General features: G+C 60.7%; 1 protein-coding gene across 1 annotated transcript in view; it reads left to right on the forward strand.

The window, feature by feature from the left end:
- The first annotated feature begins 672 nt into the window (after positions 1-672).
- LOC103922385 (chromosome unknown open reading frame, human C3orf17) overlaps positions 673-939 on the forward strand; it is a 6,775-nt gene continuing 6,508 nt past the window's right edge. Inside the window, exon 1 of the mRNA XM_009330519.1 lies at positions 673-894. Coding sequence (XP_009328794.1) covers positions 673-894 — 222 coding nt within the window. The remainder of the gene's footprint in view (positions 895-939) is intronic.

Here is a 939-nt window from a genome sequence, read left to right on the forward strand (position 1 = left end):
ACTAATACATTACAGCAGTCAACTCCACAGGGCACCTGCATCCACCACGGGCCCCACTCGTGCCTGGCCTTGACCCTTTGGCCCTGCCACAGCAAATCCCAACAGCTGGGGCTGGGAGCAACACATGCAGGGACCAGGCAGGCAGGGTGGGCACCAGGGTAAGGGCAGCAAGGCCCCTCCTTGTTCAAAATGCTGATACAAATTGTTACTGGTGTGAAGTAAGTTAGAATCAAAGAATAGTTTGGGTTGGAAGGGACCTCTAAAGGCCATCTAGTCCAACCCCCCCGCCGTGAGCAGGGACATCTTCAACTAGATCAGCTTGCTCAGAGCCCCGTCCAACCTGACCTTGACCCAGCTTTATTTGCACTTTCGGTTCTGTGTGTGGGACGGGAAGGGACAGTCGCACGGCTTGTGATGGGGGCCAGCCCCTGAAGAACTCTGTTGCTGCTGCAGTGCCTACAGCGCATTGCGGGGGACCTGCTGCTGCGCTCTCAACAGCCCAAACTCCTGAGGCAGACACTGAAGAACTGCAAGGTTTAAAAAGTGTGAATAGCACTCATAATTTATACTTCTTTCCCTTCTCGCTTATCACATTTTGGGAATGCAGCAGATCAGTCAGACCTCGGGCCTCGGAGCAGTGTCCAGGCCAGCGTGCCTTGGCGGCGCTGACCGATGTGGTGGGTGCTCACCGGCAACACGCCTCACCACGACCAGGAGGCTCACGGCTGGGCGGCGTTTCCTGCGCTGACCCACGGCCTTTACCCCGCCCCAGGCATCAGCCTGGCCACGGTGCTTGGCCGGGCCCCTGAGAGGGGCTTTCCCACTCTCGCCTGCGGCGCAGGGGGCCTGCCAGGCGGCGGGGCCGGGCTGTGCTCCCAGGCTCGGCCCTGCCAGGTGGGAGGCCCGGAGCTCCCCGCTGCCAAGGGAGCCGCCCGTCCG

Source organism: Pygoscelis adeliae, unplaced genomic scaffold, assembly GCF_000699105.1.
Source record: "Pygoscelis adeliae isolate BGI_AS28 unplaced genomic scaffold, ASM69910v1 Scaffold120, whole genome shotgun sequence".
Classification (NCBI taxonomy): domain Eukaryota; kingdom Metazoa; phylum Chordata; class Aves; order Sphenisciformes; family Spheniscidae; genus Pygoscelis; species Pygoscelis adeliae.